The sequence below is a fragment of the Chelonoidis abingdonii genome, chromosome 1, assembly GCF_003597395.2.
Source record: "Chelonoidis abingdonii isolate Lonesome George chromosome 1, CheloAbing_2.0, whole genome shotgun sequence".
In the NCBI taxonomy this organism is placed as follows: Eukaryota; Metazoa; Chordata; order Testudines; family Testudinidae; genus Chelonoidis; species Chelonoidis abingdonii.
In genome coordinates this window covers 154,205,355-154,218,488 of record NC_133769.1, presented here as the reverse complement: position 1 = coordinate 154,218,488, position 13,134 = coordinate 154,205,355, and the positions used below count along the sequence as shown (strand labels likewise).

Here is a 13,134-nt window from a genome sequence, read left to right as displayed (position 1 = left end):
CCTCCTTCTGGCTGTGATTTCCGCAGACAGTTCTGCGGTCAGTCTGTCCATCAGGATTTCGAATTTCTCGAAGTTGTCAGCCTTTGCCAGCTTCTCTGTCCAGGCGGATTGCCACGGTGTGACAACTCTCACTCACAGCTGTTGCTCCTCCTGCTGCGTTGTCTCCACAGGTTCAGGTGCTACTTGGACGGCCTTGTTGTTCCTCAGACTGGAAAGCGGTGTTCAGGTGGATCTTGGGGGTTAGGGCGTCCTGGTGTGGTGCGGGGGGCAGCTCTCAGTGTCTCCGAGGCTGCACTGGATCTTCCAGGAGAGAGTAGGGTTTTGGAAGCACCGGTGTTGGGCTTTAGGGGGGCGTGGTTGTGTCTGGAAGCGCTAGGAATGGTTCTGGTTCTCCTGCAGGCGGTATCCGGCTGAGGGGTCCTCTGTGGGGCATTGGTTTCTTGGCAGTCGTAGTCTTGCTGGGCAACCTTGGAGGAGGTGTTGGATCTCCAAGTGGTGGGATCCTGCTGTGGGATCTAGGGGCTGTGGGAGGCTCCTCCTTCAGCTGGATTTTGCCGGGCAGCCTGGGGGGAGGTGCTAGTTGCTCCTACAACAGGGCGGCATGAGGTTACGTGTTGGGGAGTACTGCCCCGTTTTGTATCCGTGTTGTGCCAGATGGTTTCTGTGAGGCCACTGAGGCGTCTGGTGAGGTTGCTGACTTGCGACATAGTGGTGATCTCCCTCATGGCAGGATCCAGCATGGAGATTCTGGAGATGGGACTGGTTCTTTTGATGGCATCATCTTGTTGGTCAGCCCTCAAGGCGGGGGTCGCACTTCCCTCGGTCGGCAGTTGGTCTCCCCTTACATGCTGTGGCTCCGGGGAGGCTGGCTGGGGTGCTGAATCCAGAGCGTTGGTGGGGGTCAGGGTTGGAACCCACAGGGTGTCAGTGGGATTGATCTTCGTGGTCGTGAAGGGTCCCTTGCATGTGGTTTGATAGTACTTACATTTCTTTTGAGTCTTGAAGGGTAGATCGCAGTGGCTACACCGGAAGGCAATCTGTTTGTTGTGGGCCTTCCCAATGTGTTTGCTGAGGACACCAAAGGTCTGGACTCCATGGAAGAGAAAGCAGAAGGGGCAGAGGAGGAGGTCTGTAGGGATCAGGTACTGGAGGTAGATGCAGTAGTCTTCCCCTGCCTCACCCACTGTGGGGCAGACATCTGTTGTGCCTGCAGACTTGCCAGGTGATTCCTCTCGGTATGGCAGAGAAGCTTAAGGAGGTGAAGTTGCTCCTGGAAGAGTGCTAGATTCACTGGCCATGATATCTCTTTGCTTGGAAGGACAGCATATGACATCAAGATCCTGGGCTGTAGAGTGCAAGTAGTTTCGGGGTCCCAGATTTAGGAAGTGGTTACTTCAGGAGCATTCCTCTCTGGAGCAGCGGGGCAGCAATCATTATCCTGGTCCTGGGTCATCACGGGGGGCTCCTCTGGTAACAACACGGGGGGCTTCTCAGGAGCAGCAGGGCAGCGCTTAGCATCTTGGTCCTGGGCAGTGGGAGAGGTTCTCCAGGGATCCTCCTCCTGAAGAGCTGGCGAGAAGTTGTTGCACCTGGATGTGAGGTCCCGACAAGCCATCCTTGTGGTGCTAGGTCTCCCTGCTGATATCCCCAGGGGTTTTTTCATCCTTGCTGGTGATCCATGTCTTCTGTGAGGCACCAAGGGTGGTCTTCGAGATGGGCTTCCGCTGAGCTTTCTGAGAAGTAGAGGATGCAGGAGCAGCACCAGCTGCTGAGAGCGCAGCTGGGGATGTCTCAGAAGCAGAGAGAGGATTTTCTTCCAAAGTAGCAGCAGAGTATATCTTCAAAGCAGCACCGATTTTCTCAAAAATGGCAACAGAAGAATCCACCTTCAGAGCAGGTGTTGCAGATGTCCATCAAAATAAATTAAACTGATAAGAACAGATACTATACCTTGTCTTAGTCAAACACTGATTACCTAGCTCACACTTTTAGCAGACTCTGCTTTATGAATTAAAATTACTAGAAGTCATACATCTTTTCAAAATAAATATTAGCCACAGTTTCAGGGAGAACACAGCATCCCTGCTTGAATTTATACAAATCCATTCTGTAAATTGGTGCAAGCCCACACTGCCTCTCCCTGCTAAAATGGAAATGTATAGACAATGCCTTGGGAAGTGAAGGGGGAGGGGCAAGAGGGAGTGCACACATTAGAGGAACAGCTAGGATGCCATCTAGATTTAATCATATCAGCTTCGTTTGAGTGTAATTTGTAACCTGGTTTCTGACAGATTCAGGCATCCAGAGGAAGGACTTGCCTTTAATAAGCAAACCAGTGATTCCATTTCTTTGGCTCACTCCACAAGTCGCCAATGAACTTAAAGTGAACTACAACACAGGGCACAATGCTATGCAAAGTGATGATATGCTTTTTAATTACACACAGATTTTTACCCTCTCCTAATTTTTCATGAGACAGTAGCCACAAAGAGATGGGAAAATCTTCAATTTGAACAGCAGGTTCTGCTTAATTAATTAGATCACTTAATGAAAGCATCTTAAATTAGATTCTTTGACAAGGGGATGGCGCTAATTCAGGGAGAACAGGGGTTTTAAAAGCCAGCTTCTAAGCAACCAGAGGAGCAAGAGAACAAGAGCAGCAAACAGGGGAGTTTTGCCAGGCAGTTTAGAGAGGTAGCATGAGAGCCAGATACACTTAATAAACATTCTCTAAACTTGAGCCAAAAATACCATCCTCCTCTCCTGTCTAAATTTGGGAATTTCCTTCCAGATGATGCTCTTGCACTGAGGTCATCCCTCCTGGGGAAAGAACCCCAGATATTAGGAAGAAACAGGTAATAGTAATGGGGGATTCAATTATTACAAATATAGATAGTTGGGTTTGTGATGACTGGGAGAACTCTATGGTGAAGTGCCCACTGGGTAACAAGGTTGTGGACCTCTTGACAGATATCTTGACAGACTGAAGTGCAGTGCTCGGGAGGACTGGTGGTCACTGAACAAGTAGGTACCAAAGAGAAAGATAAGAGAGAGATCATGGAAGCCAAATTCAGGCTGCTAGAAAGGAGATTAAAGTCCAGAACCTCCAAAGCATTCTCTGAAATACTTCCAGTTCCACATACAGGAACAGATAGACAGGCAGAACTGCAGGGTTTCAATGCATGGATGAGATGATAGTGTTGAGAAGAGAGACTTAGGTTTCTTAGGAATTGGTGAACCTTTAGGGAATGGAGGAACCTATACAGAAACAATGGAATCTACTAAACCAAAATGGAACCAGATTGCTGGCACAAAACTAACATAAAAAAATTAAGTACCTCAGAAGCAGAGACCCTGCCAAACACTCAAAGGGGCCATTAGACCATTGAGTTGATAAACGAACACTCACAAAAGACAAGACCATTGTGGAAATGCTGAATGAATTGTTTGCAACAGTTTTACTGCAGAGACTGTGAGGGAGATCACTGCACTTGTGCCATTCTTTTTAGATGACAAATCTGAGGGACTGTCCCAGACTAAGGTGTCGATAATGGAGGATTTGGAACAAATTGATAAATTAAATAGTAATAAGTCACCAGGACCGGATGGTATTCACCTAAGAGTTCCAAAGGAATTCAAATGTGAAATTGCTCAACTACTAACTGTGGTATATAACCTATCATTTAAATCAGACTGTACTAGATGACTGACAGGTAGCTAATGTAACACTGATTTTTAAAAAAGGGTCCAGAGGTAATTCGAGTAACTACAGGCTGGTATGCCTTACTTTACTACCAAGCAAACTGACTGAAACTATATTAAAGAATAGAATTATCAGACACTTAGATGAACATAATTTGTTGAGGAAGAGTCAACATAGCTTTTGCAAAGAAAAATCATTAGAATCATTACAATTCTTTGGGCGGGTCAACAAACATGTGGACAAGGCTGATCCAATGATTACAGTGTTCTTGAACTTTCAGGTATCAGAGGGGGAAGCCATGTTCGTCTGGATCTGTAAAAGCAACAAAGAGTCCTGTGGCACCTTATAGACTAACAGACATATTGGAGCATGAGCTTTCGTGGGTGCATGCATCCGATGAAGTGGGTATTCACCCACGAAAGCTCATGCTCCGATACATCTGTTAGCCTATAAGGTACCACAGGACTCTTTGCTGCTTGAACTTTCAGAAAATCTTTGACAAGGTCCCATACCAAAGGTTCTTAAGCAAAGTAAGCAGTCATGGGAAAAGATGGAAGGTCCTGTCATGGATCAATAACTGGTTAAAGGACAGGAAACAAAGAGTAGGAAAAAAAGGTAAGTTTTCACAGTGGAGACAGGTACATAGCAGGGTCCTCCAAGGATCTTTATTGAGACAAGTGCTGTTCCACATGTTCCTAAATGATCCAGAAAAGGGGGTAAACAGTAATGGTGGCAAAGTATGCAGACGATACAAAACTAGTCAAGATAGTTAAGTCCAAATCTGACTGTGAAGAGTTACAAATGGATCTCATGTGACTGGGCAACAAAATGACAGATGAAATTCAATGTTGATAAATGCAAAGTGATGCACATTGGAAAACATAATCCCAACTATATATACAAAAAAGGTGATCAGGAACATACAAAAAGATGGAATCTAAATTAGCTATTACCAGTCAAGAAAGAGACCTTGGAGTCACTCTGGATAGTTCTCTGAAAACATCCACTCAGTGTGCAGCAGCAGTCAAAAAAGCTAACAGAATATTAGGAATCAATAGGAAAGGGATAGATAATAAGATGGTACATTTTATAATTCCACTATATAAATCCCTGGTATGCCCACACCTTGAATACTGTTTACAGTTCTGCTCATCCCATCTCAAAAAAGGTATATTAAAATTGGAAAAAGGTACAGAGAAGGGCTACAAAAATGATAAGGGTTATTGAACAGCTTCTATCGGAGGAGAGATTGAAAAGACGGATTGTTCATCTTGGAAAAGAGACAACTAAGGGGGATATAACAAGTCTATAAAATCATTAATGTTGTGGAGAAAGTGAATAGGGGAGTGTTATTTACCCCTTCACATGACACAGAAATCAGGGGTTACCCAATGAAATTAACAGACAGCAGGTTTAAAACAAACATAAGGAAGTATTTCTTCACACAATGCACAGTCAACCTGTGGAACTCATTGCCAGGGGACATTGTGAAGGCCAAAAGTATAACTGGGTTCAAAAAAAGAATTAGATAAATTCATGGAGGATAGGTCCATCAATGGCTATTAGCCAAGATTTTCAGGAACTAAACCTTCAAGCCTTTTAAAAACTTCATACCTGCTAAAATCCATATTCTTGTGCTCTGAGCTCTACTCTTTTTACACTCAACTCCTAAGTTTAGAGTTGTTCCTAAATTCCAGCATTTTCTTCCTTCAGACCCACTTACTGCATAAATTGATCTTCTTATGAATAGTTTTTCTATGTGTCTTGCATTTAAATTTTCAGAGTTTAACTTAAGCATGTGGAGAAGGCATGCTGTATTTCTATACATTTCACAATGAGTGACATATATGGCACTTCTTAAACATCATTACCACATTATTACGACTGGTATGCACATCAAAATAATACTGTTCATAAGCCAAACTCAGCAATATAACTGTAGTAATAAAATATGTTTTAAAAGCACTTGTCACAAAAAATCCCATTAAACAGTTTCTACATGGATAAGAATGGTCATTAATATGATTCACAGGATTTTATAATATTTACAGTACAGTGTACTATACTAAGAAAATTCATATGGAATTTCTAAAAAAGCATTATCAGAAGGAAGGAGAGGAAGAAGCACTAAAGTAACAGAAAGTATAACCTACCAAATATGTTGGTGGAATGTCCTTTCCTGGCAATGGGTTTGAGTTCATTATGCCCCCATCCATACTGCCTGTAATTTTCCCAGGCATGTTTCATCATCTGAGGAAGGGAAATATTTGATTCAGTTAATATGGATTACTCAGACGATGCAGTTTTATAATCTAGTTCCTTATCTGAACATTCTATGCCTCAAACTCACCATAGCATATTGATGGTTACTCTATTTCTATCAGTTACAATAGGCAGACTATATAGTACGAAGGGTCTTTGATCCAAAAATGTTCCGAGAGTATCTAAAATACTCCAGTAAAGAGGAGTGATGCATTGTATATGCTACAGCAGTGTCAAAGGACATAAAACTGTGCTCTTTTAACGAACAGTTATTGAGAGCACAACTAGTAACTTAGGTCAATTTAATTTCAGTGGGAGCTATTAGGTGCTCAGTCTTTCTGAAATTCAGGCTGCTGATTTCAGTGCCTATATATGGCACAATATCCATTTTTTAAAATCTTGGCCTAAATCTAACTTGCCTAAGCAATAACACGACAACAATCTACAAATGTCGGAAGAGTGTACATTTCCAGGAGAGCAAGGAGGAATTATTTAGGGCTTGCCAACAGAGCAAGTTACTATGTGGCAAGGCAGGGCACATCATGCCTACAGCACACCAGTTTGCCACGCAAAATGAGGGAAGGTCGCCACAAGTTCCAAAAGTTGGCTTCCCAGTAGGAAAACACTTGAGAAACACGGCAAGAAAATATTCTGTAGCGGACAACCCTGCATTGACCCATGGGAAGTGGGTTAGATAATCTAATACTGTTGGACTTATCCATCTTTAGCTCCATGATACATATATTAAAAATCATAAGAATAATACACCAAAGGTGAAGAGAGAAGAGCTCCAAAAGGCCTGCCATTTCATTACAGTTCACAATTTGTGTTAGACATTCTGGCAATTCTTTGTAGAGCACTAATAGACACACAATGTTGTACAGTAGGTGAACTGTGCCAAGCAAACAGCAGACCCATGACCTAATAATAAAAATAATACTTAGCATTTTATTTATACAGCACTTTACACATTCCAACTGACATAAATGCACAATAGCCAATTAATAATCATAACATTTATATAAAGTAAGTTGGTAAGTAACACTATCCCTTTTTAAAGATAAGGAAACCCAAAGAGTAAGTCAATGTGTAAATTTCTCTACAAACCCCTTTTAAAAGCATCAAGAAGCAACATACAAATGAACTCAGTTTTCTACACTCATGCATAAAATTGGTTTTATGTACTTAAGATGGAACACACATCCTTTTTATTGTGTCCCCCTCTCTCCGTGGGTTTGTAATTCCTTCTTTAAATATTACATGCTCTACCATTTAACAAAGAGTGAGCTTTCTTTTCACATGAGTTGGGAATTTCTAAAGTGTCTAAGTAACTCGGGAATTATTTAACAGACATTTTTAAAATCTCATCCATAATATATAGCACTCAACACTCTTATTAATTATTTATATTGTGGTAGCACATAGGGGCTCCAGTCATGGATTGAGGCCCTCTGTATTGAGCATCAAGTATGTCTGTTTCCTTTACTTTCCTGGGAGGGTGGGTAGTGTAGTAACCACAGGAACACACATCTCAAAGAACCACAGTTACTGGTGAGTAACTCTTTCTTCCTCTCCAAGTAGCACCCCTGTAGATCAGGGGTTAGCAAACTTTTTGTATGGTGGGTCATGAATGTTCCCGAAATTGAGGTTGAGGTACAGGAGGGGGTGAGGGTTCTGACTGGAGGTGCGGGGCTGGGAATGAGGGATTTGGAGTGTAAGAGGATGCTCCAGGCTGAGACTGAGGGGCTTGGATGGCAGGAGTGGGATCAGGGTTGGGGCACAGGGGAGGGGGGGATGCAGGCTCTGGCGTGGGGCCAGAAATGAGGAGTTCAGTGTGCGGATGGGGGCTCTGGACTGGGGTAGGGGGCGTGAGGGCTTCAGCTGGAGATGCAGGCTCTGGGGTGGGGCTGGGACTGAGGGGTTTGGAGAGTGGGAGGAGGATCAGGGCTGGGGCAGGGCGTTGGAGCACCGGAGGGGGTCAGTGGTGTAGGCTCTGGGTGGCACATCCCTCAAGCAGCTCCTGGAAGCAGCGGCATGTCCCTCCTCCGGATCCTACACAGAGGTGCGGCCAGGCGGATCTGCACACTGCCATGTCTGCAGGCGCCACCCCTGCAGCTCCCATTGACTGCAGTTCCCTGCCAATGGGAGCTTCAGGGGTAGCGCCTGCAGGCAGGGCAGTGCACGGAGCCCCCTGACTGCCCCTAAACATAGGAGTCAGATTGGGGACATGCTGCTGCTTCAGGAGCTATGGCACAAGCACATGGAGCGGACCCCAACCTCGCTCCTCAGCTGGAGCGCAGGAGCAGGTCAAGCCCCAGACCCCGCTCCCCAGCGGCAGCTTGAGGGCCGGATTAAATCGGCTGGCAAGCTGGATATGGCCTCTGTTGTAGATGCTCCACTTCAGGTGACTCCTGAGCAGTATCCTCCCAGGCAGGAGACAGCTTTGGAATCAAGTCCAAAACTGAAGACAGGACAGCAGAACCAAGCGCCACATCAGATCTTGTGGTGTGGACCAAGGCATAAGTAGTGACACCAGTGGTTGAACCTTTTCCATTTCTGAAGGTAAGTAATTTGTGTTAACTCTCATCTACTGTTTAGTAATACTTGTTGTACTCCTATCAGACAGGATGATTCTAATCCTGTGAACCATCTAGAACAGGGGGTTTTAAAACTGGGGGTTGTGACTCCTCAGGGGGTCATGAGGTTATTACATGGGGGTTGTGAGCTGTCAAGACTCCACCCCCAAACCCTACTTTGCCTCCAGCATTTATAATGGTGTTTATTATTAAAAAATGCAGTTTTAATGTATAAAGGGTGGGTCACACTCAGAGGCTTGCTGTGTGAAGGGGTCACCAGTATACAAGTTTGAGAACCACTGATCTAGAGCCAGGTCTGGAGGCTGAGGGCTCCCAGGTTGGGATGAAGTACCCAAGCTGCATTCTGGGAGAGAAGATGAGGGACAGTCGGAAGCATAAATGTCAATTTGACACATAGGTGAAGCAGGTAAGAATACCAAGCTTGCCTCAGCCAGGTCAGTACTGCAAGGATAACCCCAGCCTTGTGATGTCTGATCTTAATCACCATTCTTAGAATTAGTGGAGTTGAAGGGAATGTGTAAAACTGGCCCTTCGTCCAAGGAAGGAGAAAAGCATCTCTCACAGAGAGGCAATGTAGACCTTCTCTTGTTGCTGAATGTGTTGAACAGATTCACTTGAGGAAGACCCCATCTTTGGAATATCCCATGAAGAATTTGAGAATCCAACTCCCACCCGTAGTCCTAGGAGAAGTGCCTGCAGAGCATATCTGCTGTGACATTCTAGGCTCAAGGAAAGTGAATTGCTGAGATATGAATCTGATAAGTTATACACCAGTTCCATAACTGTATAGCTTCAGTGCACAGGGAGGGGGATCTTGCTCCTCCCTGTCTGTTGATGCATAACATGCAAGCCACTTTGTCCATCATGATCCTGACTCATTTGCTGTTGATGAGGGTAGGAACTGAAGGCAAGCATACCTGACTGCCCGAAGCTCCAACAGGTTGATGTGAAGACTGGTTTTCTAAGGTGACCATCTGCCCTGAGTTGTGAGGGTATTAAGGTATAGTCCCCATCCTAACATGAATCCATTGTCACATAGTGATTGTTAGGACTGGGTAGATGAAAAGGATGCCAGTGGAGACATTGCATTGATCCTTTCACCAGTCGAAGAAGTTCTTTATCTGAAAGGAAACTGTAACCGGTTTGTCCAAGCTGTCTCTGGTTGAGGAACAGGTCCCCCTGAACCAGCCCTGAAAGCAGCAGAGGTGTAATCTTGTGTGCTTGGTCATGAATATGCAAGCTGTTATATGACTATCATAAATACAAAGGGAAGAGTAACAACCTTTATGTATGCAGTAACATCAAATCCCTTCTGGCCAGAGGTACAGAGTCACTTACCTGTAAGGGGTTAATCAGTTGAATAACCTAGTTGGCATCTGACCAGTAGGACCAATGGGGAAAGAAGATACTTTCAAATCGTGGGGGGGGAGAGGCAGGTTTTGTTTGTGCTCTTTATTTTTGTTCCCTCTGAGGACAAAGAGAGAGACCAAGGAGGTAACCCAGCCCCTACTGAAATAATAAATCTAAAATTACAAAAATTGTAAGTAATAGCAAGGAAATGTGTTAGATTATCTTTTGTTTTAGCTTGTTAATTTTATCTATGCTAAGAGGGAGGTTTATTCCTGTTTTGTAACTTTGAAGTTGAGCCTAGAGGGGAATCCTCTGTGTTTTAAATCTTTTTATTACACTGTAAAATTACATTCCATCCTGATTTTAAAGAGGTGATTGGGAGGATATTTTGGGGGAGAAGGGGATAGGGCTCCAAATGGCCCCTCCCTGAATGTTTGTTTAAATCACTTGGGGCTGGCAGCAATACCATCCAAGGACAAAGAAAGGAATTTGTGCCTTGGGGAAGTTTTTAACCTAAGCTGGTGGAATATAAGCTTAGAGGGTCTTTAATGTGGGTCCCCACATCTGTACCCCAGAGTTCAGAGTGGGGAGGGAACCCTGACAATGACCCAGGAGCTACAAACAGTTCCTTATTTCCTTGAATTGAATCGACCAGATTTGACAGAGTAATGAATCTCTCTGTGAGAAGGAAGGTCCTGGCTGCCAACAAATCCAAATATGCCCCTATGACGTGTACTCTCTGTACAGGGGCTAATTTCGACTTATTTCAGTTTACCTAGAGACCCAACTTAAAATACTACAGTTACCAACCGACTGGGTCAGAACTGAGACTGTTTAATTTATTTCAAACCCTAGTCAACATTCTAATTGCTACATATTGCAATGATTAATGTCTGTCCAGTTTGAAATGTAGATCTGATCATATATTTAAAATAGCTCTAGTTCCATCCTACACTGTTGCTTGCTCACGGTGATGGTGTCCATGAAAACATTTTGTTCCTGGTCCTCCTTCAAGACAGTAGAGAGTAGCCTAATGAACTCCTTTCAGCAACAAGATCTGGAGTACTCTTTGCAGCATATAGGTGCAATTACTTGTTTTGTTTTGACTAAGATCAGTGTAGAAACTCCATATTCTATTATTGAAGTGCTAATAGAACAATGAGAACACTTTTTCCACCAAGAAAAAATGGTTAATCATCCTTTTTGTAACTGTTGTTCTTCAAGATGTGTTGTTCATATCTATTCCAGTTAGGTGTGTGCACACATCATGTACACGGCTGTGGGAAAACTTTTCCCTAGAAGCTATCCGTCGGGCCGGCTGTGGAGCCCTCTGGAGTGGTGCCAGTATGGCGCTCTATATACGACCCAGCTGGCCTGACCCCCCTTCAGTTCCTTCTTGCCGGCTACTCTGACAGAGGGGAAGGTGAGGAGAATGGAATAGATATGAGCAACACATCCTGAAGAACAACAGTTACAAAAAGAGTGAGTAACCATTTTCTCTTCTTTGAGTGCTTGCTCATATCAATTCCAGTTAGCTGACTTCCAAGTCTTACCTCAGAGTTGGGGTCAGAGTCAAGGTATTGCCTACCAAATTACCGCTCTGCCAAAGGCCACATCGTCCCTAGATTGGTGGACAATGGCATAGTGCAACATGAAAGTATGCACTAAAGACCATGTTGAAGCCCTGCAGATCTCCTGGAGAGGTACATGGGCCAGCAACGCTGTCGACGAGGCCTGCACCCTCATGGAGTGAGCTGTGATGGCAGGCAAAACCTTCACCAAGTCATAACAAGCCTGGATATATGCCGTAATCCAGGAGAAGATTCACTGGAAAGATCTGCTCCACTATTGCAATGAACAACTGGGTTGTCTTGTGGAACAGCTTCATACAGTCGATATAGAAATCGAGTGTACTCCTGACATCCAGCAAATGCAGCTGTTGTTCGCTAGGACTGTTGTATTTCGATAGAAGACTGGCAGGCAGATGTCCTGGCTAACATGGAAATGGGACATCACCTTGGGAAGGAAAGCCAGATGAGGTCTAAGTTGCACCTTGTCTTTATGAAAGATAGCGTACGGAGGCTCAGAGGTGAGGGCCCACAGTTCAGACATGCGTCATGCTGATGTGATAGCCACCAGAAAGGCAACCTTCCAAGAGATGTAGAGAAGTGAACAAGATGCTAACGGCTCAAAGGGAGGGCCCATGAGGCAGGAGATGACTAGGTTGACATCCCAGGCTGGAACAGGGGGCTTCATCAAGTGATGTATCTTTTCCAGACCTTTCAGGAAACAAATCAACGATGGGGTGCATGAACACCAAAAGCTTGGAATCGCCCCGGTGAAACGCCGAGATGGCCTCGAGATGGACTTTGAGAGAATCAAATGCAAGAGGCTGGTCTTTCAGGTACCGAAGATAGTCCAAGATACCAGGGATGGGAGCCTGGAGTGGAAGCATCTGCCTTTGGGCGTACCAGCTAGAGAACCTCTACCACTTCGCCCTTTATGTGGCTCTAGTAGACGGCTTGTGGGTCTCCAGAAGCACCTGTCTCACCGGGTCAGAACAGGTGAGTTCTGCCTGGTTCAGCCACGGATTCTCCAGGCCATGAGGTGGAGAAACTGAAGGTCTGGGTGAAGGACGTGACCGTGGTTCTGTGAAATGAGGTCAGAGTGAGAGGTAGCCATATCGGTGACTGGACCGATAAGTCCATGAGGATGGGGTACCAGCACTGGCAAGACCAAGCTGGGGCCACCAGTATGATGTCTGCTTTTTCCCTGCAGACTTTGAGAAGCACTTTGTGGATGAGCAGGAATGGCGGGAAGGCATATAGCAGCTGACCTGACCATGGAATCATGAATGCATCTGAGATCAAGCCTGCACTGTGGCTCCTGAAGGATCCAAAGTTTGGGCACTTCCTGTTAGACCATGTGGCAAACAGGTCAATTCGGGGAGACCCCCGGCTGCGGAAGATGGAGTGGATGATGTCTGGGCGAATAGACCACTCGTGCATGAGGAAACGTCTGCTAAAGCTGTCCACCAGCACGTTCTGAATGCCCGGCAGATGAGAGACCTGGAGAAGAATGGAGTGGGTAGACAAAATCCCCACAGGAGGACTTCCTGACAGAGAGGAGACAATCGGGCTCCGCCTTGCCTGTTTATATAAAACATGGCTGTGTTATTGTCCATCAATACTGCTACACAGTGTCCCTGAAAGTGGACAGAAA

The 13,134-nt window shown here is 44.9% G+C and overlaps 1 protein-coding gene across 1 annotated transcript in view; it reads right to left on the bottom strand.

Moving 5' to 3' along the window:
* Positions 1-13,134, bottom strand: part of MAN1A2 (mannosidase alpha class 1A member 2) — a 334,119-nt gene that overhangs the window by 206,546 nt on the left and 114,439 nt on the right. The window contains exon 3 of the mRNA XM_075071704.1: positions 5,857-5,953. Coding sequence (XP_074927805.1) covers positions 5,857-5,953 — 97 coding nt within the window. The remainder of the gene's footprint in view (positions 1-5,856; positions 5,954-13,134) is intronic.